At 37.1% G+C, this 25,855-nt stretch overlaps 1 protein-coding gene across 5 annotated transcripts in view; it reads right to left on the bottom strand.

The window, feature by feature from the left end:
- Nucleotides 1–24,834, bottom strand: part of bmpr1ba (bone morphogenetic protein receptor, type IBa) — a 66,222-nt gene extending 41,388 nt beyond the window's left edge. For 2 of the 5 annotated variants that reach the window (XM_079872493.1, XM_079872497.1), the window contains exons 1-2: nt 24,676–24,834; nt 3,148–3,214 (exon numbers count right to left, since the gene is read on the bottom strand). Coding sequence is in view for 1 of the 5 variants with exons in the window: in XM_079872497.1 (XP_079728623.1) it covers nt 3,148–3,172 (25 nt within the window). In the remaining 4 variants the exon portion in view is untranslated. Of the gene's footprint in view, nt 1–3,147; nt 3,215–15,167; nt 15,225–24,675 lie in introns of all 5 variants that reach the window. The other 3 variants (XM_079872494.1, XM_079872495.1, XM_079872496.1) reach the window with 3 other exon arrangements.
- Between the last annotated feature and the right edge of the window lie 1,021 nt (nt 24,835–25,855).

The raw sequence follows: 25,855 nt of genomic DNA, 5'->3' as shown, positions 1-25,855 counted from the left end.
TGCCGCTCACCAGTATAATAAGGGTCGTTCCTCACCATTAATGCTTGGAAAACACACATACATCTCCATCCATTAATAATAATGGCCAGTGCAGTGGCTGGGATTAGTACATAAACCTACCAACGTCCGTTGCCATGGTTTTTGGAATGACTTTACTTATCGCGAGGAAAAAATTAAGTTTTAATCGCATAACATCGATTAATGGAAACGCCGTCATTTCGCAATAGTTTTTTGTCGACATTTAGAAAAAAAAATCGCAAAAGTTTTGTGCAAATCTGTAATGGAAACGTGCCTTGTAACACTTATTAGTGATCCAGGATATGACAAAAAAACGGTTTGGAAGATGGATTCATGATGTACCTGCTCATTATATACATTTTGAAAAGTTACAAAGTATACCTTTTAAAAAAGCCAAAAATAAATACATGATTAACTGATACATGGACAATAATTACAAATTTAATTTGCATTTAACACTTTTATTAAATTAATAGTGATTTTAAAGATTAACTTTAAGTAAATATTAGATGATGACAATGGTAATCTAAATTTAAAAATAGAGGAAATTCCTGATAAATAAATAAAATCTTAAATACCGGCTGTTAAAAAATGGGAAATTCACTACGAATGAATTGCAGCCACTTATAGTGTCATTTAGGAACCTAGTTCACACAAAAAAATTAAGCAAATCAGGAAATGGCATAAACATCCCCACATGTTTCAGTCTGGACATAAAACCTCAACTGTTTTTACACCTGCACGTCTCAACAAAAAAAAAAATGTACGCAAATGGATCCTACTTAAAGCTCTGATAACCACCCCCACACAGACATTCCACTGGAGGTCAGGACCTCTGAACATGACCTTCGACCTCTGTCTTAGGATAAGTCAGTCAGAGCACTGTGAAAAAGTCGACTGCCTGTGAAAACATACAATATCCCACCCGGAAGAAAAGAAAGACGGATGAATGGAGTAAAGAGACCAAGAAGAGAAAGGATGAGGAATTGAAGCGTGCATGTGTCTTTATATCAGTCAGCTTAGTCAGACCATGAACCGCCCACTTAGACAGGAAGAGATCGTTTGAGCGATATGTAAATGCACCAACCACTTTGTTTTGTTTTTGCATGGCATTTAAAGGAGGGGTTTATCTTAAAATAGATCATACCATATACAGGTATGGAAAAAAAAAGGAATTTACTTGATACTAAATGCTTTAAATGAAATTGTAATTATCCTGCAGAGATTTCATGCCACTCATAGACGTTCACTGCAGCAGACTGGGAATTTGTAAACGTGGCAAGTTTGTTTCACAGCAAACTGATAAAAATGTGTGCACTTTTCAAATCTGTGGCCCAAATCCAGCCGAATAAAATTTGGAAAATTCTTGCCATATTCTAGAGCAATATGCATCAGACCTGGGCATTGAGGTTTGTCTGGTTGTTTGATTTTTTGATTAATCGTTTTTTTAAAAAGTGGTCGATTCAAAATCGATTCTCAAAGGCCACGAATCGATTTTTTCTCCATATTTATTTATTCATCACCCAAAAGCCAGTATTAGTTTTCCAACATTGTTCATAGGCTTGTAGCCTCCATGTTACAGCTAATGCTGTGAGATTCTGTTTGTTTGATCTTAAACATAAAATAACCTGAACCTGTTTGATTAAGGCATGCGACTGTTAAATTTTCAGCATACATTTTTCATCTTTAATCAAAATCCTGTCTATTCATTGTATGCATTTGAAATATAGAGTTGGGTTCTGTTTTAATGTACCCAAGTGTACCTAAAATAAAAAGTTTAATATACAGGTTTGTGGCTCTTAATTTCTTTTTAGTAATTAACCACTTGTAAACTTTATGTTCACTGTTCTTTTTTATAAATATAGGATTTGTATTAAATCTATATTCATTAAGTCGAATCGAAAATCTAATTTAGAATCGAAATCGAGAATCGAAAATCGAATCGAGAATCGAAATCGAATCGAGAGCTTGTGAATCGAAATCGAATCGAATTGGAACATCTGAATCGAATCGAATTGGAACATCTGAATCGATACCCAGCCCTACCTTCCATACTGATACAAAAAAAAAGCATCTTTCTCTGTTAAAAGCCATAAAAAAGCAGCATACAGCATATGTGAAGAGTTCAGATGCAAAAGCCTCTAAGTGCCATCTGAAATTTTCTTCTAGAATGATAATTTTTATCAAGCTCGTATATTTAAGTTCAATAATTTCATTAATTGTCATTTAAGTGAAATTACTGAACTTAAATATACAAGCTTTATAAAAAATGATCATTCTAGAAGAAAATTTCAGATGGCACTTAGAGGCTTTTGCATCTGAACTCTTCATGTATTAAAACATATCCAAATATATATACAGTATGCAATGAGACCAACCTGATTATGTTATTTGAAATGATTCTTGAGAGTGGGTGGAGTTCTTTTGGACTATTGGTAACGTGGTTCTTCAAACGGACTGAGTGTAGCGTAGTTGAAATCAAACTGACTTTTGGTTTCTACAAAAGCATTTTCATCCCTTAACAGTCTCAGATGCTCACAACAGATCTGTCTTGAACCATTTATGCATTTTCATTACTAATCACTTCCGCAATGAAGGAAATGAATGAGATTTTACTTCCAGAACCTGACTGTTGGGCTCTGTTCCCAATGACACACAACCCTGGTGTGTGTGTGAGCAGGTGGTGGAGTGGATCTAGGGGTCAGCAGTCGTGCTTCAGCTCCCAAATATAGAGCGTCCGTGTCACCGACTACGAGATGCAGATCTCATATCACGCCACAGTCGACCCTCTCTCTCCCGTTCACACTACCGTCTTTATCCGCCCTCCACAGACTGGCATTCAGAGCAGTATCATGTGTGTAGTGTTGTCTGTCTGTTGTCTGTACACTCACCAGAAACATAAAACCACCTCAGGGCCCCCCGAGCATGACCTCTGACCTCTCTTCCTCTCCACAGATATGAGACTCCGGCCCACACTCTCTGCTAATACGGAGTGTGTTTGCGCACATATAGGTTATGGTGTACCTAAAGCTTCCGTGTTGATCACGTTACGGTGGTATAAAGTTTACAGCAGTGAACGCATGCAGTATGTAAGCTAAAGCTGTGTTGAGTGTGTGTGACTGTGTTTACCTGCGAAGGTATCGCTGTCCCGCATACATTAGCTCCCACTAACCATCGAACCCTGAGCACTGGAAATCTGTAGGAACAAAACAAATCAAGCACAGCTATTTGAACAAATATGACTTATGGGATCCCATAAAGAATATGGAAGCTTAAGTCACAGTTAGGGCCAGATTTACTAAACAGGGCAAATTAGTGTGAGAGCGCAATTTCCAAAAAAGCGGAGATGAGAGTGGAAAGTTCTGCGCGTGATCTACTGACGACACACAAATTAAAGAACACAGACGCATCCGTATCATTACCAATCTACCAATTAGCATCTTGTTTGAAGGGGTGATGAATTGAGAAATAAAATTTTCCTTGAGCTTTTGACATATAAGAGGTCATCATACTATAAGAATATCCTGTAAGTTTCAGAACTGAAAACTTCCTTGTTAGTCCAATAAAAGCTTTTATTGACACCAGGCACAGCGAACGACAGGTTTTTCAAAGTGGGGATCTATGACGTCAAAGGGTATCAAACCCCGCCTCCGCAGAAGAAGAGCAACGCCTACTTCAACACTGCCTGTTTAGCCCCGCCCACCGATTCGCGCTTTACATGAAACTCATTATAATATGCAAAACTGTTATCCAATCATAGCAGTGGGAGTTTACTTCCAAGTCTTCAATGCGGCACGCCCATAAAAACCGAGTGTTTCAGGAGCTAGGCTCAAATCCAGGGTAGAAAATAGCCTATTACTTATTCATTTTGATGTTTTTTAATGTAAAAACCAAGCGAACGTCATAAGTTGACCTCAGACAACAATATAAAAAGCCAGTTAATGACCCCTTTAAGACATGCTTTTTAGGCAGTAAATAATGGCCCAAATATCAGGAAAATGACTAGCTCATCCTTTGTAAATCACCTTGAATGATTCATTTAAATACTCTCCTCCAATAAATTTTGCGTCTGAAAGTGAAGCTCCTAGAACTGCATATGCAATAAGATCAGCCGCAAAAATAACCCTGTCCACGCCTTTTCAGCGCAGATTTTCAATGTGCGTCTTTAGTAAATCCTGACAGTAGTTTTATTTAACACCTAAAGAGGGTTTGCGCTGGGTTTTACACACAAAATATCACATTTTTTGTTTATAAATGACGCTTGCTTGAAACAAAATATCATAATACCTTTTTAAATAATAAATGACACTTGCTTTTAGACTATTTTTAATTTGAATAAAATCAGTAATCACCCAGAACACCCTCATCTAGTGAAATCTAGCATTATCAGTTTCTATTTAAGTAAAATCTATAAAAAATATATATATTTGTAAACATTTTATACAGAGGGCTTGACTCTTGCATTGTCAATACAAGATCTTGACCAAAAATTTTGATGTTTTTTCCATCAAGAGTTGCATCAGTTTTTGCTCAAGATCTTGTATTGACAATGCAAGAGTCCAGCACTCTGTAAAGTCTCCTCCAGCACATCCCAAAGACTTTCAATGAATTTAAGCTCTGGACTCAGAGGAGCTGATTCATGTGTGAAAATGATTCTTCATGCTCCCTCATAACCATTCTTTCACAGTGTGAGCCTGATGAATCTTGACATTGTCATCCTGGAATATGGCCATGATGTGTCTTCCTACATGTCTGTTTACACTCAATTAGGGTTAGAAGAACTGTTGCCAAACATATATCATGCTACAAGCATCATAATCACAGCGATAATGATCCAGTCATAGACTCGTTAAGCATTTGCCTATTAAAATCCAAAACAGCAACATTTTTGGGCCGGGCAGTGTATGGCACACCAATCGGTTGAGAAAACTGTTAAAGGGTTATTGGCTGATTATTAGCTGCCTGATGCTGTTGATTTCTGATGTCATGTCACTGCATGTTTTCCACCAATCAGATAAAGAAAACAACTAATGTGAAACACAAGACTTCAGACACAGCCACATCAGCACCAGTCACAAGTCAGTCAATGTAATTGAATCTGTGAAAGAAAACCCTTTCATACTGAGAGAGAGAGAGAGAGAGAGAGAGAGAGAGAGAGAGAGAGAGAGAGAGAGAGAGAGAGAGAGAGAGAGAGAGAGAGAGAGAGAGATGGGGGGGGTGTTTAAATGAGTTAGAGAAATTAGCTCTAATTCAGTCTGGGCTATAACGTGTATGGCAAAAACAAATATTTTTGTACATTCACGGCTCTCTCTGCATCACACACACACACACACACACACACACACACACACACACACACACACACACACACACACACACACACTGAATTTACTGCTGTTAATCAGTGAAAACTGAATCAGTTTATATGTGGGCCCTTAAAGTATTATTTGGACACAATTAAAAATATCAGTAACACTTTACAATAAGGTTTCATTTGCTAACATTCATTAACTACATTAGTTAACATAAACTATCAATGAACAATACTTACACAACTATTAACTTAGTTGATGTTAATCTCAACATGTACAGTACTAATGCATTTTTAAGATTGAAAGTTTTATGTTAACTAACATAAGCAAAGGTTAATAAATGCTGTAAGAATATATTGCTCATTGTTAGTTAATGCATTAATGTTATATTTTTTAAATATTCTTGATATTTTGTGTCTAAATGCAACAGCATTCAGTTTTAAACTGCGTTTTTATCAGCTTTTTGCTCAAAATATTTCTTTTTTTATGAAACTTACCTCACATTCAAGTGTTGATACAAATATATATATTGCTATATTGCATGTTATTCAGACAACAAAATATTCTGGGGGCCATGAAACTTTTGAGAAAATGATCAAAAATGCAAGCGGTGGCTGGCAGATTTTTTTGAAAAACACTGGCGGGGAAAGAGTTAAGATCCACATGCTTTCTAGGGCCACTGTAAATTACATCTATCTTTAATATGACACGAATGAACGATGCAAATGAAGCATGAAAAGGTCACTTGTGGTGTCCATATTTGTGTTTCTTGGTATTCACAGAACGTGTAACAAAAGACAATACAAATCTCCCAATTCATTTGCTGATGCTGATGACAGGTGCACATCCTCCATTTCGAAATTACCCATAATTCTCTGCTGATGAACCTGAATGACTAAGCCAGCACACCTGTAGGAATCAAGTTTTCTGCTTTGAATAGTTCATCAAACCAGCAACATATTAAACTGCAACATGGACTCAACGTCTATGAGACTTTTTTTGTCCTATTTTATCATCCGCCAAGTTTAATCGCAAAAAATACACGGCAGAGAACTAGGTGTGTTTGTTAACACTCTAGAGGAAAGGGGAAAAACACACACAAACCTGCCAATGCAGTCAGGGCAACACACACACACACACACACACACACACACCTCAGTCGTGCTGAACCACAGGGGAAAGACTTCACAGTGCATTGGCTTTTACGGCCGTCCCGTTTGGCAGTTGGGTAAAATATTCCGGAGCTAAAATTAGCAGCACGGCACAAAGACCCTCATTGAGAAGAACGTCTGGCATGGAAAGTAAAATCACAGCGAACCTGTCCAAACCGTAAGATAGCTCAACAGCTCCCGACGGTTTACCACAAGACCACATCTCCAGATAAACCTTCCCGAGAGCGAGGTGAATCTGATAGCGCCTCAATCAGACTCAGAATCCGTATGATGACGCTCTCTAATCCGTAGCGCCAGAACACCGGTCACCTTGGAAACTCCAAGGATTCCCTCAGAAGTCCCTAAGTGTGTGTGCGTGTGTGTGTCTTGCAGACGTCTCTATTTCAGCGCGAGTCACTGAAGGATTATACTCACATCTCTTCTTTCACGCTGAGCTTTAACACACACAGAACAACATTGGCTCTGTTGAAAGCTGCTATTGTTCAAGTAGATACTCCAGAACAATAGACGCCATCAGCAAAGCTTCACAACACCACTAATATATCAGCCTATTACACGTTACAAATTAGTACACTGATATATGAGTTTATCTATGGTGATATCTGAAGAGCCCATTAAACATCAACCAGCGAAAGAATGCTAAAGCAGCCAATCAGAAAAGCATCTCGGTTTGTCACTCTCTAACATATATAGTTTTGCTATTTTAAGTCATAAATAAATCTCATACAACTTAAAGGTCCCATTGCATGAAAATTTCACTTTATGAGGTTTTTTAACCTTAAAGTCCCCGTGAACCGGAAGTTGCAAACGACTTTTCTCCAGTGTTATGACGTATTTCCCAGTGAAAAGGAATATTGAACAGAGGGCAGGGTTTTACTCTAGCGCTCCTCCTCTCCATCTCTTGCTCATAGCAGACTAACGGTTTGAGGGGAGTGGTTAAGCGTTGCCCAAACCAATTCCTCAAACCTACGTCATCAGAGAAGGTCCTCCAATGCAGAGGGGAGGGGCATTTTCAGATTTTGATTAAAGATTACCATGGTAAAAAAAAATGTTTTTTAATATTTTCTTGCACGGATTAATTGTTCACCACAAGACTAGTAATATGCGCTAACAAAGTAAATAGGGTCAATTTTGATTTCATGGGGACTTTAATATGAGTTTCCCTAGCCTGCCTATGGTCCCCCAGTGGCTAGACATTTTGATGGGTGTAAACCAAGCCCTGGGTATTTTTGAGAAAATGAAAGCTCAGACGGGCGAATCTAGAAATCTTCCCCTTATGTCGTCATAAGGGAAAAGGTTACCTCCCCTTTCTCTTCTTTGCCCGCAAAAAGAATTTGGCCCGCCCATGAGAAAATGAGCTGCGCGAGCGCGATATTGGTTTTTCCTCGAGAGACATCATGGCTTGCAAACGAGCGAAGCATGGCAGTTGCTCAGTGTTTGGATGTACAAATTAACACAAAAGTATTTTTTTAGTTCCTTCATCCGAGCCTCTGAAGAACCAGTGGGTTATGTGAATTTCTGATGTGTAATTGTTCAAGTTCAGACAGATAATCTTTCTCTCAAAGTCGTTCAATACTGTTAATGCATCAGTAAATCAAGCCAGTGACTAAACGATCAACTTCACGACGTTTCTCTTAGTAGGATGAAAATAATCTTACTTAAACTGTGATTAATATATATACAGAAAGCGATCAAAGAACAATCCCTTTCCAATCGCCCAAGCTGTCAATCACACAGCGCGAGTTTATCTGGACACTTGCCAAAACTCGTTATGAAATCAATGACACTGTTACACTGCACAACAAAGCTCTTACTGTACTTACCTAATGTTTGCATTGGTGAAATCATTAGTGAGAGTGCAGAAACTGCGTTGCAATAATAAGATCTTCATTCACACGATCAACAGGCTGTTATCTGCTCAATGCTCATCACTGCAACCTTTTATGTGATGGGAACAGATCTAAATAAAAAAAAATTAAAAACTTCTCACGATTCGTTAATCCCGATAGCTGTATTAGTAAAACCGTATAATAGCTGTAATAGTAAAAGTTTTCGAGAGAGTTCCACATGTAATGCTAGATATTTCATATGCAAGCATGTCAGCCAATCACAGCAGAGGGCGTTTACTCTGACGTCTCTCAGCAGACACGCCCCTTCAAACAGTGTTCAAATCAGAGGCTAAAATCAGGCTAGGAAATATGCCTTTTATTTCTAAATTATGACAACTTTTGATCTAAAAAGAACATACTAACATTATAAGGGCACCCCAGGAAACATTCTAAAAGAATAAAATAATCCATGTAATGGGACCTTTAATGATTGCAAATGAGACTTTGTTCAAAAACTTATTAAATGAGCACTTATTTTTCTAACAGTATTAAAGAATATTCACAGTTCAATGTTGATTATTTACCACAAAAATAGATGTTCTTAAAAAAAGCAGAAATCAGAGAGAAACTTGATTGAGGCCAAATGCTTACTGTTGCAATAGTACAGCCATGAGACGTAAAAAACATGCATTTTAGCATTAATACTTTGTGTGTAAAGACAGAGCTGTTAAAACTATGGCTGTGTGTCCAGCAAAGAGTTTTTAGCCAGCTCTTCTGAAAACACCTGGCTGTTGTTGTTGTTTTGACTACAAAAAAAGCACATGCGTTATGAGGCATGGAACGAGTTGATGTTGTTGTTGAACCTAATAATAAATGTCTTGTCAATCCAACAAGAAAGAAAAAAATCTAACAACTATTTCCACTCATCGTCTGTGAAGTGGTGCAGGACAAAGTTGTTGTTTTTCAGTTAAGAAGCTTTGAATGCTATGATATGAAATATCTGTGGAAGTGAAACTAGGATCTGATTTTGCAGAGTTTATTTGATTTTTAGTTTATTTCTGAATATAAAAATGTCGACACATTGTAAAAGTACTATCTCTGTCCCTTGTTTTAAGTGATTTTGTTCTGATGTTGTGCTTGTTGTTGTTGTCTGTTGCTGTTGTACAAGCAGGACGTGGCAGTTGGTCGGTGTGATATTTGTCCCGCCCCTCCTCCACTGTGATTGGACGGCTGGGCAAAAGTGACAGTAGGGAGGTTTACACAGAGCATTGTATTCCAATTGACCATTAATAAACATGAATGAACATAAGAAGGAATGTTGTTTTAACCGTGGAAAGACGTCAATACACACAGTTTTTCAAGTTAAAATCCTCCAACGTTAATCTACTAACTCTCCTGACTGCTTTGTCGACAAAACGGTGGATTCGGCGGATGGCGGATTATGATTGGTCAGATCGCCTGTCAATCAAACTCCCTGCAAAGGGTCAATCACAATCAGTTTAAAAGTCCAATCCGGATGAAAATGTTCCATGTTAACACTTCAAATAAGTTCAATCAAATAAGTTCAATCACTTCAATCGATAAGACATGTAAACACTTGATCTGATTGAAAACCGAAACTGGAAAGTTTTGCGCAAAATGGCGTTTGACGCATGGAACGAGTTGATGCTGTTGTTGTTGAACATAATAATAAATGACTGTCTTGTCAATCAAAAAAAAAAAAAAAATATATATCTAACAACTCTTTCCACTCATCGTCTGTGAAGTGGTGCAAGACAAAGTTGTCCCACAAGTGCTTGGTTCGGACTCTCATCTGCAGACGCCTTGTTTTGAGTGCGGGAATGAAAGTATTACGGCACAAAGATTCATTTGCTTGTTGTCTCCTAATTAGGACCCAAAATTGATAAATATTAAGTCTGATTTTTAAAACAAAGAAAAGGAGGATGATTAGTATTCGACAACAGAGGGAAACTCTGTATATTCGTGCAGTGTGCGCATGTCAAAAGATTCTGATATGCTCGTGACATATAAACGCACACATAAACCCGATCACTTTATTTAGCGTTCGTGTAAAAACAGTTTGGAATCATCTATCGGACTGAGATCAAAAACAAAAAGTGTCCAAGTAAACTTGGCAAGTGATGAGCGCTGCGTTTTACCCCAAATTTTACATTTTTGCAACTTCCGGAAAAAAAAGGCTTCCGGAAAAAAACAGCAAGTGCTCCGTGTGAAATGCAGTAGATGTTTAGCAACCCTTTTTAAATAAGCAGTGCTATAATAAGCTGGCCTTACGAAAAAATGCGCTAAAATTAATCATTTTAGTAATTGAAATCAAAAAATAATTCTGTCAAAAAGTCAAAATAATTTTTTGTGTTAATGCCACAAAAGCTGTCGATTGAGGTTAACTCTTATTAGACCTGAAATATGGTAGATTCACAGTTTTTAACTCTTAGCCTCAAGAAAACCAGCCTTTTTGCTATTCAAAACCCTTACAATGACGGCAAAAACTGTGTAAAAGTAGCCCAATTGGCAACACAGCTTAACCTGTCCATTTCTGCCAGTTTTGACCCATTCAGGCCAATTTCTGACCAGTTATGAGTATGATAGGTGGACATTATTGCATTTTAAGGAGGATCAGCCAATCACAGTGCTAAGGAGCCACAGCCTCTTCCAATGACGCCACTTTTTAAAGAGAAAAAATTGGATGATGTTGATAGGTGCTGAAACTATGTCAGATGGAGGCAGCGCCATCAGTCAGGGAGAGTTTATGTGCACGTGAAAATGATGTATACTGCATCTCGGATAAACGGGTATTGATAAAAATCAAGATAAATGGGTTATGTGAGGGCTATCCGTCAGCAGTCTATAACTGTATAAGTGCATATGTGAGTAGTGTCAGACATACACATACACACATACAGCCTTGATCACCAGTCCTGCCCCTGAGACAGGAAGTAATGAAACTCAACTAGCATAAGCTCTTTAACAGACATGAGCAGTGGAGTGGGGGTGTGGCAAACCGCAAGCCTGCTAAATCAATCTTAATAGCCAATCACGAACATATAAGAGCACAGCAGGGCATCTGTGTAATGTCCCATGTGATAACTAGATTACAGCTTCTGCAGCAAATGTGAATGGTGCTTGCCTGTACTAAACTCACTGCTATGATGTTAGGATGCATTTATTTGTATTAAAAATACAGTAAAAACTGTAATATTGTAAAATATTATTACTGTTTATTCTGTATATTCTAATATATGTTCAAATGTAATTTATTCCTGCGATTCAGTGTCACATGATCCTTCAGAAATCATTGCTGTTCAAGAAACATTTCTTATTATTATCAATGTTCAAAACAGTTGTGGGACTTCATATTTTTGTGGAAACTCTTTGATGAATAGAAAAAAAAGACTGCAGAATATTTTGTAAGAATGTCTTTACTGTGACTTTTGATCAATTTAATATGCCCTTGTTGAATAAAAAAGTTTTTTAAATACTTTTTTATATAAATATAAATACATATTTAAATATATTTATTTTCAGTTAAAGAGTGCTAATCTCACAATCATAAAGTGCTTCTGTACACACAGGCATCGAGAAAGCTAGTCATTTCTAGATTGTCTTTCTTTCTTTTATCTCTCTCCTCAAAGCGAGAAAATAGGTTTGTGGGTCGTGGGGATGGGTGGTTTTACGGTATATTACGCACAGAGGTAGAAATGTGTCATTTAGATGTACTGTTTATACCACAGAAGATAAATTTGGACAGCTATGAGTGGACAAAACAGCTTTACATCATGTACACCTGAGCGTATCAAATGAAAGGCACATTTTGGAAACAATTTGACGCACTATTATAGAGTTCAACTGATGTGCGAACATGTAAGGATCGCATAACCTCAAACATGATTCATTCAATCAAAATCTAGAGTTAGAACTATCTATTTTACAGTATATTTTACTATTTTGTTTTGTTATATATTGTGATATGTGAACCTGGATCACAAAACCAGTCTCAAGTCGCACGGGTATATTTGTGGCAATAGCCAACAATACATTGTGTGGGTCAAAATTATCAATTTTTCTTTTATGCCAAAAATCATTAGGATATTAAGTAAAGATCATGTTCCATGAAGATATTTTGTACATTTCCTACTGTAAATATATAAAATATTTATTTTTGTGAGTGAATGCAGCACAATCTCCAACATAAATGAACAACTTTAAAGGTGATTTTCTCAATGTTTAGATTTTTTTGCACCCTCAGATTTCAGATTTACAAATAGTTGTATATCGGCCAAATATTATCCTATCCTAACAAACCATACATCAATGGAAAGCTTATTTATTCAGCTTTCATATAATGTATAAATCTCAATTTCCAAAAAATGACCCATGTGACTGGTTTTGTGGTCCAGGGTCACATATGAATAATCATCTTTTCATTTACTTTTAAACCAAGAGAAAATAACAAAATAAGGTTTAATTTCTAAAGTATCCAGGAATAGATATTACCACATGGTTATATTATATAAACCACTTTTTCCACACAAAAAAAAACAACTGATACAGACTGCTACCGTCATAAAAAATTACTCACACCATGATATAAGATTTGGGTCATACCGCCCACCCGTAGTGGGTGGATTGCAAAGAGTATTTGCCTTTTGGACAATGGAAAAATGACTGACTTTTATGAGTGTGTGTGGTGTTTTATTCGGCTGGTTGCCAAATCTTTTCAGAGAGACAGTAAAATACCTGACAGCCATTAATCATAAAGCGCTCCTGGGATTTAAATGGCTCAATTTCCTCTTGATCTATATCTCTTTTCAGCAAGGGATAATATCAGCCCTGCAGACACCAGTGATCTCTCTGTCACTCGCTTATACACACACACACACCTGGGTCAATGGGAGGTGTGTGTGATCGTATATTACCTGAGGAATGTGCCGTGATAACATTATTTCCTGTATGATAAATCACTCAGTTGAACCTGAAGCCTTTATAGACTCGCTAAACTCCAGATTGGAGATTCTCAAATGCTTTAAATCTGTAGCTTTATCAAAAAGAGCTACTGGGGCCTGCAGAACAACGGCTGATCCCGAAGGAAAGAATATCACAAATGAGATCTCATTACTATATCTCAATCGTTTCTCATAGACTACGAGATTAGAGAGAGCAAACCGAACACCATGGAACGACATGAGGTTGAGTAAATAAATTCAATAAACTTGACATTCTCCAGCAGTTTATAATTTACAGGCTAAGGATTTTTAAGAATATTTTTAGTATATTAAGAATATACTTAAAATTACTACTAGGTGAGTAATGATTCATTGTTTTCTCGATGCATCGATTACAAATCCTGCCGATGCATTATGTATTATGCATTATCTTGAAACGTGGATTTTTGAATCGTGACTTTAGACGGTGCACTCATATTACTATGAAGAGGAGAAAGTGCAACGCGCAATATGGCGGAATAGGCCCCGCCTTCTAAATAAAAGAGACAATTGCCAATCCACCTTTCACAGGAGGTTGATTGACAGGATATCTGACCAATCATGATCCGCCATTCGACAAAGCAGTCAGGAGAGTTAATAGATTAACGTCGGTGGATTTGAACTTGAAAAACGGTGTGTACTGACGTCTTTCCACGGTTGAAACAACATTCCTTCTGATTTTCATTCATGTTTCTTTGATGCTATAAATTAACTAGAAGGAAGAGATGATCGGTTTACCAGCAGCTTTAACTGAGGCTCTACAGCGATCTGTCATGACACTTTAAAGAGCCACAAAATGGTATTTCTAGTTTAAATTTCTTAAAAAACTGACCAAATTTGACAGTTGAGACTTTGTTTTATAATTTGTCACTGCGTGAGAACATGGTGTGGCGTGAGAGCGGCATGGCTTGTCAGACATAGCAACAGTAACTAAAGGGGGCGGGTCTTTGCGAACGGTCAACTGGTAACAACTGCTGTTAGAAGCTCCGCTTGCTATAGAAACTGACGCACACTTATGACTGCACATTCACATTGGCAAGTCCAGCATGAAAAACACATGTTTTTGTCATGATTTGAGCATTTAGAAACAAAATTAACGAGACAGTTGTTGTCAGACTTCATTGATGATTTAAAATATAAAATTTAATCATAAGCTTGGTGAATGGCTTTGGAGAATTTGATGTTTCCCCATTCAAAGAGATAGGAGCTGCACTTGCATGACTGAAATAGCTGCCTGAGGGGCGTTTCAAAGATGGCCGCCAAGGGAAATGACTTGACTTAAAGGGGTTTTGGCATAGAGGAACAACCTGCACACCTTCACAACTTACACTCAAAGACACCTGCACCTCTTTAACACCTTTAATAAATAAGGGGAAAAAAATAATCGCCCACCCCCTACTATGAAGGAACTTAAAAAATACCGAATCAAACTGAATCAAATCTCACTGTGAATTGAATCATCATGAATTTGCAAAAAACATTCGAAAACCTATGAATTTAGAATCAACTCGATTCCCCTAATTACTGCCCCATAAATTATTTTATGTTTGAGCTTGCCACACGGTTTTATAAGACTATGGGAGTCCAGGTTCTTCAAAGAAAAAGAAAGTTGACAAGAGGATGAAAAATAAGAAATATCTTGATTTTTTTTTGTTCTGTTTTTACTTATTTTAAAGCTTTTGTCTAATTTTACATCAATTCACATTGAGGCCCCCTTGCTGCCTGGTTAAGAATCACTGAGCTAATCCATGCCAATATTTTTCAAATTGCTAACATTGAAACAGTAACTTTACACCTTGTGATTCATAATCCACCTGAAGAATCAATACCCCTCACCTTTCCAGTATAAGGACGCTCCATAACCAGCCTGCTGTCAATCAGAAAGCAGATCAACTGTGAAGAGAAAACACACAATCAAATACGCCCAAATCTTTCACAATCAAATACGCCAAAATCCACATGTTAAACTTTCCCCATACTACACGAATATACGAATGTATGAACACTAGCACATAATCCTCCAATAAATATTGAACTTCTGGGCCTGACACTCAAATGATGCAATCAATATGACATAAACATGAATGTGTGTGAGTTAATGTGAGCAGTAGTGTCAGGGCGAGGTTGAGACTAATGAAATTTAAACAGAGACTCCCTTTGAGTCTCTCTCACACACACACACACACACACACATATACACAACCACACTTACATACACACACAGCACGTATGCGTTACATTCCGCTAGTCATATTATCATGCTGAACCCAAAGGAAGTAAAAATCGAAAAAATTCTAAATAGCTAATGACACCCAAACACGGTGTCTACACTGCAAGAATGCTAGTTTTGTTGACTTGGCACACTAGCAGTTTAGACAGTGAGCTTTTTTTAATTTGGCAGTCTCTTTGACAGATCGCTTTGTTGATTCAAACTGAAGCATTTAAGATATGACGCCTTTGCACACTTGCACTTCAGACAGCTTTGGGGTGTTGTTATAGTTAACTAAACCTAAAATCATTTTTCTGTGAAATATAAAAGTGAAATAAAATCAAATATAAATATTATATGAAAAACTTAGACTAAACAAAAATTAGAAATGCCTTGGCAACTAACTTTTAAGGTTTAAAAATAAAACTGAAATAAAATAAATTAGAGATATACAGTATAGAAATATTAAAAACCCCAAAACTAAAATAAATATGAGTAACGTTAGTTTTTAGTAGTTTGGTCGACTTTGCACACTTTGCTAACTAACGCAAGCATTCTACTGTTGTTTTACTTACTATCTATAGGGGCTTTCGCACCGGAGGAACCTTTTCACAGTTCCTAGCACTATTGGCTAAAGTTCCCGGATTTTGGTAGCCTAGAAATCTAGACGCACCCTAGCGGCAGCAAAATGTATTTTGCAGCCAGGGCAGTCTAGCAACTCTCCATTGACTTTCGAGCTGCAAAAACCTAAATTGGGTCAGGCCAATCACGTCGTGTATAGAGTAGGCGGGGCGGGCTTAACATTGACGAGTGACGACAGAGTTGCGACGGTTCCCTGCCACTTGAAAACAAAGAATGGCGGCTGCTGCTGGAGAACAGTCTTTCAAATCGGCTTTGGCCGCGACTCTGGAGGACTTGGAGTTAGGTTTTTCTTTGAGAAAAGAGCATAGAATGGCACTTAAGTCATTCTTTAAAAAAGGAAGATGTGTTCGTAGTTTTGCCGGCCAGATATGGCAAAAGTTGAATCTATCAACTAGCTCTGCTGTTGGGAAAACGCTCTGGTTGGTTGAAGCGCTGTCCTATTGCGTGCAGAGCGAATTTGAAAGACAGCCGTTTATCCCGCCCCTCGGATTGAGCCGTGTCTATGGTGAGTTGCCAGACCCAACATCTTGATGTAGGTCTGGCTTGCCAGGCTAGGATTTTGGTGTGTTCGCACCATAAACCGAAACAAGGAATGATTTTAGCTCCTATTTCAGAGTAGGGTCTAATGGTGCATTCAACTCACTTTCGTCAGAGTATGACGGTGTAATTTCTCTTAATTAATTACACAAAAATAGAGCAAGTTTCTTAAACTCTAGTTCTAGAAAATGTAGAACAAAGAAATGTGAATCAGGTGTGCTTTGGTTTTTATGTTTTTAATTAATTTATGAAGCCACTGCAAACTTTATCGTTACATATTACATTGTTATATTATAATGCCATCATATTCTGTGCAGGCAATTAGCTTACTTCGATGTAAATAGAAAAGTCTAGCAATATCACTGCTAAATACCTTTAACTATTGTGGTTTTCCGCCATGTTTCTCACTGACCTTAAAGGGGTGGTATAATGCCCTTTTCACAAGGTGTAAAATAAGTCTTTGATGTCCCCAGAGTGTGTGTGTGAAGTTTTAGCTCAAAATACCCCACACATATTTTTATATAGCATGTTAAAATTGTCACTTTTTGAGGGTGAGCAAAAACACACCGTTTTTGTGTCTGTCCCTTTAAATGCAAATGAGCTGCTGCTCCCGGCACAGAGGGCGGAGCTTCAACAGCTTGTGTCATTTTACCTCACACAGACATGCACTGGACATTTCAAAAACGTTTAGCCTTTTATGTTCAAACCGGATTCAGGCAATGATGGAGAGACTGAAGAAGAAGTGACAACATGTAGAAGCAACAGGACATTTCAGAATGGTTAGTTGATGAATTTATGTAGCTGGTGTGTAGATATCTTCTAGTCATTGATTAGCATATTCTGTCTTGATAATCTATAAATCATGTTCCAGGGGCGGGGTTTATGTAAATTTTAGGGAGGAAGCTCGTGTAGTCTCTACCAGCCGTTTGTTGTAGTCCTTAAAAAGCGATTTCTTTAAAAGCAAATATCTCCCTTTGCTTTGAACTTTGAGCATTGTAACTTTGCAGATGTTGTTTATGCTCAAACAGCAACATTACACACTAACTAAAGTTAGAAAAGTGAAATCATAATCAACCACCCCTTTAAAGAAAATCCCGAGCTTCCCACTCGTATTTACGACATTGTGGTGGCGTTCATGTGCGTTCAACTCGTAAATACGATCTTTACGAGATGACTTGAACGCACCATAAGCCAGGACTAGGAACTATCCGTGACGTTAGTGTTCGCTGACTGGCTGAATGCATTTAATTTCATTTCGTTTATTTGGTTTATCACTAACAAATATACAATAACAAATATTCAACTCATTATATACATAACTTTTGATTAAACCAAAGGGTATACGCTGAAGCTCAAGGCTTATTAACGCCTATCCCTCTCAATATTCACAAACAGTCAAACAGTGCTCAATTCTCTTCTTGCAAACACTTGAAACAACAAAGTCATAGAAATTGATTACCCAAAACTTATCTATATGAAAGTATCATCTTGTTTCTTAGGAGCCTTTTAAATCCACTTATTGTTTGTGTCAATTTAAGGTATTATGCAAACAATTCCATAAATTCACTCCTCTTACAGAGATAGTTCTGCATATTTGTTCGTACCTTCAGTTTTTTAAACAAACATGTTCCTTTTAACTCATACTTACAATAACGTTTCTCAAACATACTCAAAATTTTATCAGGCAGCATTTTATAATATGCTTTATACATTGTCAATGTAACCTTGTAATCCACTAATGAAACACCTGCACCCGCCATTTTTAAAAAAGCTGTGTAAACACACAGATTACAGCCTATATATTTACTCCAGAAACTAACTCTACAAACATGGAAACCAGAGATAGATAGACCTCTTAACCTTTACGCTGAGGAGAAAATCCAATGCAACTTTGAGTGGACCAAGCCAAACATGATTATGTATTTCTGCTCAGCAACCACACGGCATATGCTAATACCTTTTTTTATATACTGTCTACTTTCTATGTACAACAGTTCTATCTAATAACGTATTAGACAGGACTGTTGGACAGATCGTAAACTAATGAACACAGAGAATGTGAGCACTGTGTGCTCAGGCTCTGGCGTTCTCGGCGCCGTCAAAATAAAAGTCACAACAACAGGTGCGGCTTATTGGAGTAGGTGCGAATAGACCTTATTCACAGCAGCGCCATCTTTGATTTTTAATGGGAATGAAAGCGAGGCTGTGAGGGACAGACATGCTTCTCTTCAATGGGCAGTAGTGTTATTTAATGTGTTTTTGGATTGTTCTGCTCATGAAACACTGGAAAAATATCTTTCCAAAGAAATTTCAGTTGACAAAAAACTCCAGACAATATAAGCTGTGGAAAATTGTAAGTAATCTAGGAGCTTTATACAGCTTTTTACAGCGGATGCCATTGGAATATCCCTCACAGCCTCACTTTCATACCTGTCGTGGCACTGCTCTGAATAAGGTCTATGCAACCAGGAAAACGTTTCTAGGGGAACCATTAGTTCTCGGGGAACTGGTGGCTCATTCCTAGAAGTACCCGGAGCGAAAGCCCCTTATGGTTTAGACAGTAATATAAACGACCTTGACGATTATCATTTAAAGTCAGCAAGAAATGGACGTATTTTAAATATTTCCACTCGACAACACTTTTAAAATGATACTGTGTTTTTAGTCTTTTTCGTGGATCCGTGTGGACGGGGATCAGTAGATGGCGATGTCACTTTGTAAAGAAACTACCCGCCAATAGACTGAACACGTAATACACGTCACCGTTTTCACAAAAAAAAATGTTTTGTAGTTTACAGAGACATTTTCAAAAACGTGCTCTTTGAAGCCTGTTTCAAATGCCGTTGTCATGCAAATAAACGACTAAAACAAATACAAGGTTTTCGTTTTTAGTTGAAAAGTGTAAACGCCCAATTAAACTTAATTGAAAATCAGAAATGTTGTTTGGCAACTAAGTGAAATAAATAGGCTTAAGTTGATGTATAAAATTTTTATTTATTGAAGCTATATAGATTTTTTTTTTAACTAATAAAAATAACAAAATCAAAAACTAAAATGAATATGAAAACTGTAAATATAAAAATAAAAGCTAATTAATTTTTAATAAATAGTATAATAGTATAAAATAAAATAATATTGCTTTATCGAACTTGTAATTTTTTGACTGGATTGTGAAAAGTGAGTGATGTATAGGCATGGAGGCAGATCTGAATGCAACTGCATTGTGCCCTTGAATACGTCATAGATGTCTAGAGTTGTATCACAGGAAAGAGCAAGTTATGACACTTTGATTAAAAATCATTAAAAATCAAAACATTAACAAATATAAATATCTGCACCACTGAATCATTCACAATATGACCAGTAAGATGCATTAAGAAAATAATCAGGGTCACTTTTGAATTCAGTTTGACTTTTCTAGTTTTTGTCAAATTTGTGCGCTTGCACTGTAGATGGGGTGTACTGCTACTCACACATTCCATCTTTCTCTCTCATACACACACTCACATCTGCTGTTCGACTCTGGCTGGTCGTTGAGTCTTTCCTGCCTAGTCCCATGACGAAAGGTGGGGGGTGAGGTAAGAATTGGATGCTTTATGCCATATGGTCACACACTCTCCAACGTGAACTCCACATAACACACTGACACACAGCTGGACCTGATTAGTGCCTCTGTGTGTGTGTGTGTGTGTGTGTGTGTGTGTGTGTGTGTGTGTGTGTGTGTGTGTGTGTGTGTGTGGCTCACATAGTTTCAGGTCTCTCTGTTCATCCGTGACATTGGGCCTACAGTCATATCAGTGAACTTGTTTTGATTATCACACACTTGTTTTGATACTGTTCTAAAATGCATTTTCGTAATTAAAATAAAGCTTAAAATAAAATATAAATAAAAGCAAGATAAAGAATATTAATAAATACTATACAAATATATAGACAATACTAAAACAACGCTTTAATAAACACAAGAACACGTCTTAAGTAAATTCCCCTCTGAAAACACGCCTGAAAACAACGATTAATAGTCTAGTATGTAGCCTAATTAATAAATCATGCTCACATCCCTCGAACCAATACACCTCCAGTGTTTCCCATTAATTACATAGACCGTGGCAGCCCGCCATAGTCTAATCTGTGCCGGCAGTTTCATAATGAACCGGAAATATTTTAAAACTTCTCATGATAACTTAAAAAGTCTTTAACGTTGTTTTGTGCCATTGCTTTGGCAAAGTATCTGTCAAAATCGAAAGTGCGCTATGGCTTTGCGCCCTTACCAAATTGCAAAAGACTGTGATTTAATTAAATAAGTATATAGTCTGCTTGTGATGTGAGAATGATACATCATCGATGTCGGGCTAAAACCTTGTGTCTCTATATTTCGTAATTTTTGTTTCATAAAATGAATGCTATTGGTCATCCTTTACGTCTGTATGTGGGTTTTACAAATATTTAACCAATAAAAAGCATTTAAAAGAGGTTGTGACTAAACCTCGTTCATCCATTGGCTCCTCAAACTGTCAGTCAAACCTCATAACTCCACCCCGCCTCCATTTAGAATGTGCAGAGCCCAGTTTGGAGATCTCTGCTTGTTTGCAATCCAAGGGTAAATAAAGAACTGATGTTTGAGTAAAGCGTTTTCTTTACTCAAGAAACACAATGTACACAAAGGCTAATGTTTTTTTTTGTATTTAAAGAGCAGAAAATATTAAGCCCTATTCGGGACGGGATTAACTTTACCAGGGTAGATGGAGTAATGTAAATTTACCACAGGACGTCTGTAATATTAATGGCCAATTCGCACGGGATAAGATATCTCAGTAAAACTAGCAGAAGTGGGAGAGTAACTCGATTTGCGCATCGCCGTCACCCTCCTGTCGTCCTGTGCGCAAACACATAACCTATATTTTATTTATATATACAAAACAGTTATGTCCGGTCGAACGATGTATTAATTAACTTCAGATTGGATTGTGTTGGTAACAGGCATTTACCTAGTGCTAAAAGATGTTTCGTGCAACAAGTGCTTTCGATCTTCTTTCTGATCAGAATGGTATGTGGAAAACACTTGAGTTTTGCCACAGACTCGTCCTAGCGTCTAGAACGCAACTGAATGCTTTTTCAAGCCACTCCATACTTGAAAAACCGCGGAAAACTACTTTTAATCACGAAATGATGAAATATTTACGTACATATTCACAGCGGGTCTATTCAAAGGGATTAGTATAAATTTCTTTGAGGTTAATTATTTAGAAGTAATTTTTCCGGACCTTTTTACTGAAGGTAGAAGTCGGCGTAATCTTTACTGATATTGTCCGTAATGATCACTGAGATGCACATTCGGACGGGACTAAAATCACAGAGAAGCTCTGGTAATTATTACTTTACCCCACCTCTCCATGTTAAACTAGTCCCATCCGAATAGGGCTTTAGTCTGCTATTTGCCATCAAGTTTTAAATATCATGTGCATAGCGCTTCATCTTTTCTATCATGACTTATCAAAACTGTGCCGTGGCAAAAAAAAAAAAAAGGTTGAGAAACACTGATGTAGTTTTATAAGCACATCGCTGCTTTGTTTATGTAACCGCTAATTCTGCTGCTCCACAAGCGCCACCTACTGGCACAGACTGATTTTGAATATTCACCCATATTTGACCCATATTTTTACGCAGCATACACACAGTGTTGTAAATGTTATCGACAAGATACATTTCTACATAAATAATTAGCAGGGAGCTAAAAAAAAATGTCTATGGGGTAGCGGGGCCTATACCGTAATGCTGTAGATCAGGGGCCTTTAGTTAGCTTAAGGCGACCCTGACTACAGGCTCACAAAATCCTTTGCGAAACACTGACCTCATATATTATATTCTAACATGTTTTACAAAGAAACAAACAGCAACTTATATGCAACACAGTGAAATCAAGCTGTGTTAAACTGATGACATCGTGTGTGAACTGTGCTTGAGTCAACAATTGTTTCTTGTGTTCAAGAAAAAGATGGTTCATATAAGTCAAAACTCAAGATGTCTAATGGACACAAACAGTCCAAATCCCCTATTATCCCTAGAGAAAGTTGCTCCTGTTGGGATTACTCTCTAAGTGCTGAAAGAGTAGAGGCTATCAAGATAGTGTGAGTTAACTCCTTATCAGAGCAGTTAAAAGTTTCTGTCGCTGTATCATATTCCCACCAGACGTGTCCCGGACACCATATATCATGACAAAATCACCACTGCAAACCGATCCAGTTTGTTAAAGGAATATTCTGGTTTCAGTACAAGTTGAGTTCAATCGACAGAAAAACAATCTCCTTTTCTTAAGAAAATTAAGCAAAAATATTGGTTAGAGTGAGGCACAATGGAAGTGAATGGGGAAGATCAGTCACCATGAAATCAAAATGGACAATTCTTGTTTTTAACGGACTATTGCAATGTTTATTGTAAATGATTTATCCATGCACATCATTCTTTTTTTTAAGATTCATGTGCCCTTATAATCCTGAATCAATATAACTTCTCTATGCATCTCTTCTGACGTGTTTCCTTACTGTAAAGCTGAATCTACATCTATACTGCAATATACATCTATACTGTAAAAAGCACTATATAAATAAAGGTGACTTGACTTGACTTCAGTGGTGCGAGGGCGGGACAATAACCTCTTCCCAACATTAAAAACCTGTCACTCACATGAGATGGCACCAGAAATAGCAAACCACAACGACCACCCACGATTCAATCCATTTCCCATGGACAAAATTAAGTCCCGTCCTACATTTTTTCTTGTCTGACAAGCCGTTTCACTCGGATATACATCATAGGGAAGAAAAAACAATCGCAACTTCCTTTGAAATGGTCACTGTTTCAATAGTATAGTCACATGACACAAACGATAAGCATGTTTGATGTTAATGTGAAAAAAATGGCAAATGAACTTACAGTAATATCTAATTTTACAACTTCATCGCCATTACTGTGCAACACCATAAATCGTAACATGACTGTAAAAATGAAGCTTCAAATAATTGAAATAAAAATCACTAACTTTTTTTGAGAAAAGTTTTACATTATCAAATAATATACTATTTTAACTTAATAATAAGTTAGAAGAACGTCCCACGGTTTGTCAAACCAATGGAAGACATTTATGGTGTTTATTATTATTATTATTATTATGGAGCCATTATTTTTATGTACTGACACAGAAATTGCAGCATTTTGTGATGTTAAAGTGTAAAATGCAAACTATCATGAAATCAAGCGCATATGACAAAGCAACAATCTTCAGTCTTCCCTAACGAAAGAAGTATGGTGATACCATAGTACAATCATGTGTCAGATGTTGATACGATGATATTATGATTTACACCATGCATGGCACTAAATATTTACCATATTCATCTGTCATGGTAGTGGTACTCTGCGAGATAATGCAAAAAATACCCATAATAACCACATGTCCAAAAAAACATAGTAGTAAATTGTTTTTACTGCATTTCAATATTACATGGATCATGTTGTTCAAAAACACAGTAATAGTGAAAAGTGTTGGTTTCCTATAAACATTTACTCTATATATAACAATTATGTATCATGGTAACCATAGATTATCCTAAAATACCATAGTAACTGCAGATAGCCTACGTTAATAAGAGATCTCCTCTTAAGTATGTTCTCTTAGGAAGTATAACTTACAGTACATAGTAACTTGTAGTATTAGCACCTACGTAGTAGGCTAGTAGTAGTATTTCGGCGGAAATTTACCATGGTAAATGTTTGTATTAATGTAAAGTGCTAACGTTAAGTTATCCAAAAGCGCATCTTACGAATCGTCATCAGGACGCACCGATTTAACATTAACTTAGATTTCATGAAAATCAATCGCAGTTCTGTCACATACATCTCGAGACCGATTCGATCACTTCCCCCGGTTCAAAAGATATTGATTCAGTGGATTCTTACCCGCTCTGAAGAGTGAAAGTCCCCGCGAGTTCTAGTAAAACACACTGTCCGTGTGAAGAAGTGAATGATGAGTCAGTTCAACACAAATGTCTTCAGCGTTCGTCAACATCAGCAGCTCGAGACGCGCGCGCTCGCCACACCACGGACACGCGCTGACAAACTCACCTAGCCTACTTAGTTAGGTGGGTTGGTCAGGTCAAATGCTCAGATCATTTAAAAAAAACCAAAAATTACATACAATTCATGCATACATTATTATTGTGGTTATTGTAATTTATTACTTTTTACATTGTGATTTTTTGTTTGTTTGTTTTTGATTAAATTGCCTATAATACATTAAATATGTTTTGGAAGACTGCTTCATAAATACTTAAGAATAACCATATATATATATATATATATATATATATATATATATATATATATATATATATATATATATATACACACACACAATTTATAGCATATATACTTATATACTAAAAGTTTTTAAAAGAATTTTGCTTGTCAAATAAGCATATCTCACTCATCAATATATTTTTGTGTTTGTTATCTTTAGATGAACTCAGCCACCTCATTCAGACCAGTGTGAAGTGAGAGGATGAGAAGAAAAGACAGAAAACCAGAGAAGTTGTTCTTTGTGGCCTTAGTGAATGTCTCATTCATGTGTGTAGCAGAGGTCACGACCCCTGAGCTCCTGTTCTGGTGTGAGTTACGAACATTACAGCCAAACCACTCACCTGAGAGAGAAATACAGACAGAGACACACAAAACAGCAGTTTACTTTAACACTCCGTCCTGAGGAAAATGCTGTTGCCAGGGTGTTGCTATGCAGTTGTGGTGGTTTCTTGCCCAGAAGAGTCCACATTCAAGTCTCAATGATATTGTGCTCAGATGTTATATATGGATCAAGTCTTCAATGTAAATCTGTGGGATTTGTTGCCCGTTTGTCGGGTTGACCACAGTGAAGTAACAGCACTCCTCTCTTCAATAAGACACATGATTTGAGGAATCATTCATGTCTGGAACACAAACACTGCAGTTTGAGTTCAAACTTTGAGGTTTATATTTAGTGTTATGACTAACCCCAAGCATGAGCAATAACAGTGATGCTGCCTTAGAAAGTTTCATTAAGATATACAGCATGGAAGAATTGACTCTCGTTTTGACATTAAAAAAG

Source organism: Squalius cephalus (genome assembly GCF_949319135.1).
Source record: "Squalius cephalus genome assembly, chromosome: 5".
Taxonomy (NCBI): Eukaryota; Metazoa; Chordata; class Actinopteri; order Cypriniformes; family Leuciscidae; genus Squalius; species Squalius cephalus.
This window is presented reverse-complemented; position numbering and strand designations above follow the sequence as displayed.